This window comes from Lupinus angustifolius, chromosome LG02, assembly GCF_001865875.1.
Source record: "Lupinus angustifolius cultivar Tanjil chromosome LG02, LupAngTanjil_v1.0, whole genome shotgun sequence".
NCBI lineage: Eukaryota > Viridiplantae > Streptophyta > Magnoliopsida > Fabales > Fabaceae > Lupinus > Lupinus angustifolius.
The window spans coordinates 21,009,673-21,012,696 of NC_032010.1; the positions used below are offsets into that span (position 1 = coordinate 21,009,673).

A 3,024-nucleotide genomic window follows, 5' to 3' on the forward strand; every position below is an offset into this window, starting at 1 on the left:
CTGTAAATAAATAAAAACAATCTTAATATTAAATATCACATCATGATAGTATTGTTACAAAAAGGATAGGTATACAGATACACATTGACTCAGATTAGCAGCTGTATGTAGCAAACATCTAAGGACATAAACACACACAATATTTGCAATTTCCAATGCCAGAAACATAAATACAAGAACAATGAATTTATGATATACAATATATATATATATATATGAAATCTGGATATGAATTTTTGGGAATGTTGTTAAAATTTTACTTTGCAAATAATTTTAATGTAAACATTTCAACTAGGAATACGCATTGTTAGCTCGCTTACGATTGTAAATCTGTGGAATTAAATTTCAACAACATTATATCATGAATCAATAGCATAGCATATTTTCATAAAAAAAAAAACTTCAACTTCATTCATATGGATGAGAATGACATAACAACTATATCATAACCAATGCATTTCCCAGACAAGTTTAGACAACACAAAACCAAAAGTAATAGGCATCACAAAATACAAACTACTGCATGATCAGCATAAATTACACACAACTTAATTTTTCTACACCTTCCTTGCACTCCTAGATGATTCACCACTATAGCTGTTACATAGTTCATGTACGTTTTGGCACAAACCTACGAGCCCAAACATGTTTTCCATTGATGCTCAATTTGGCCTTACTTGACCCTCCAATAATCATGTTAATAGTTGATTTGTTGCGGAAAATCATTCGAGCAAACAATGGTTGTTCATTTGGTTGCACTTCCTGCATGTACAATGCCTCCACAGAATCATCAAACACCTTTGTAAAAAACTCTCTCACCTCTGATTCTTCAACCGGGTACCCCTTAGAAAAGGTCAGAAACAATGTCCTCTCATCTGCTGGTACTAGTTCTATATTGATGTTCTCTTGTGCTAGATTATGCACATGAATCTGATGATCATGACTTGCACCACCCTGAACCATGTTGCTGAAAGAGTGAAGATTAGATGGTGCAATTGAGCCAAACCATAAAGGTTTCTGTTGTTGTTGTGGTTTTGCACTTTGATCTGACACATTCCTTTGAGATTCAGCTTTTTTCTCAATTGTGTTCCCAGTAATAGCATGCTGCATTATATCAGAGAATGCTCTAACACACACGTTATTCATTACTCCTGCCACCCCTTGAAGTACGTAATCTTTGTTATCATACAAAGATTGTGAAGATATCTCTTTGTCCACAATGCTTTGTAGAAGAGAGATATCACAAGGTTCAGAAGTGAAGGGAATGGAGTAAGAGAAGTAGCTAAAGTTGGTAGCATTAATGTATTTGAGACATGAGAGAGTTTCATCTGCAACTTCATTTATCAAGGTGTATGGAAGAGAGGTTATTTTCTTTACCAAATGACGATAACCTAACCTCTCTAACCATAGCCACATAGCAAGAACTTGCATGGACTCGGTTGGGTTACGATAAAGGTTGATCACAAGGATCCAATAGAGTTTTCTGTCCATTTTGTGGAAGAGACAGAAATCCTCATGGGAGATGGTGATGATAGTAGAAGGAGGTAGTGCATGATCCATAGTATGAAAGAGAACAATATAATATATTGTCACTCAAGAGCTTTGGTGTTTATATAAAACTGCTTTGACAACCATATATAAATACCAAGCGGCTATCTAGATAAGTTTTGAAGGAGAAAGAATAGAAAAAAAAAGATTTCAGAATCATGTCATAAGTGTATTTCAGGTTTTTAACATTTATCGATCTTCTTTATTACCTTTTAAAAACTAACGCACAAATGAATTCTTAGTTGCAAATGAAGAATTGAAAACCAATAAAGTGTTGGTCCAGTGATATAAGGTCTCACTAGATCTCTAGGGTGGTCAAAATGTTAAAGGTTCGAATCGTGATAGCGACATTTGTTAAAAAGGTCAATCAGATACCCTAAAAGAAATTAATTTTTTAACCAAAATAGGTAAAGGATACTCTTACTAATATCAAAAAGGAAATGAAATGATATAACTATTAAATATGTCATCACATTGTTTTTTTATTGGTTTATGATACTTGAATTCAATATAACTCTCAAATATTAGTTTCAGGACCCTATGAGAGTTACCAAGCTAAGATCATTACCGAGAGTTAGGATCGTCTCTATTAATGGAGAAGCGAATGTATCAAAAAGCAAAGAAAACCACAAATTTCAATTACACATTTACCCTTCTAATTATAATAAAGTTACCATTAAAAACGAAAATACATATATTTGTTTCTCCGCTAATGAAGATGATACTTGGTTGCATTACAGATGGATATAGCGAGAATAGTGTGAGGTTTATATAGCAGACAAAAGAGATGTGGACCCTACATCAGAAGTGATCCTTTCGCAATTTGTGAACAAAATAGGGAAAAGGTGAGCTTTCCTAAAATATATTTTTTCTTATTTTTTTAATTCAACCAAACAAAAAAAAGATAAATTAACACTTATTTTTCTTCTTTTTTCCCTCCGGTATCAAATAATCATTGAACCAACAAAGCTTTGGATCCTTAATATTGAATATTCGATTTCTGTGAGCAATATTTATTTGATGAAGTAGCAATAAACTCTAAAAATGGTTAACTCATTATTCAAAAAATAAGAAAATACTTTAATAATAACAAAAAATAATCATTGAAAATTACTATTTTCTACTCACTTACTTTCTACCTAAATTTATCTTTCTATATCTCCTTCTATTTTTCGGTCAAACCAAACAATATATTTATGATGAAATAAGAGAAACAGTATATGATAAAAATTATTAAAAAAAATATTGATATAAAAATAGTAGAGTTAATAGAGCTATTAAATACTTGAGTTGCAAAGTAAAAGAAGCATTGAAGTTAGAAATAAACTGATAATCATGTCCTGTGTGTGAAACAATTTTCTGACTTAGCACAACTAATATCAAAAGAGCCTAAAAGCTGCAAGAAAATATGCATGGCACCATTTAATCCTTAGAAAATAAACATAAATGGTGGTTTTCAGGATCTAACTTCAAAAC

The 3,024-nt window shown here is 31.7% G+C and overlaps 1 protein-coding gene across 1 annotated transcript; it reads right to left on the reverse strand.

The window, feature by feature from the left end:
• LOC109338907 lies at positions 391–1,621 on the reverse strand. Its single transcript, XM_019576257.1, has one exon. The coding sequence runs from the start codon at positions 1,558–1,560 to the stop codon at positions 610–612; it is 951 nt and encodes a 316-aa protein (XP_019431802.1). The 5' UTR covers positions 1,561–1,621; the 3' UTR covers positions 391–609.

Excerpts from the sequence above, each read along its gene's own strand:
- LOC109338907 (XM_019576257.1), bottom strand. The coding sequence starts at position 1,560 with ATGGATCATGCACTACCTCCTTCTACTATCATCACCATCTCCCATGAG.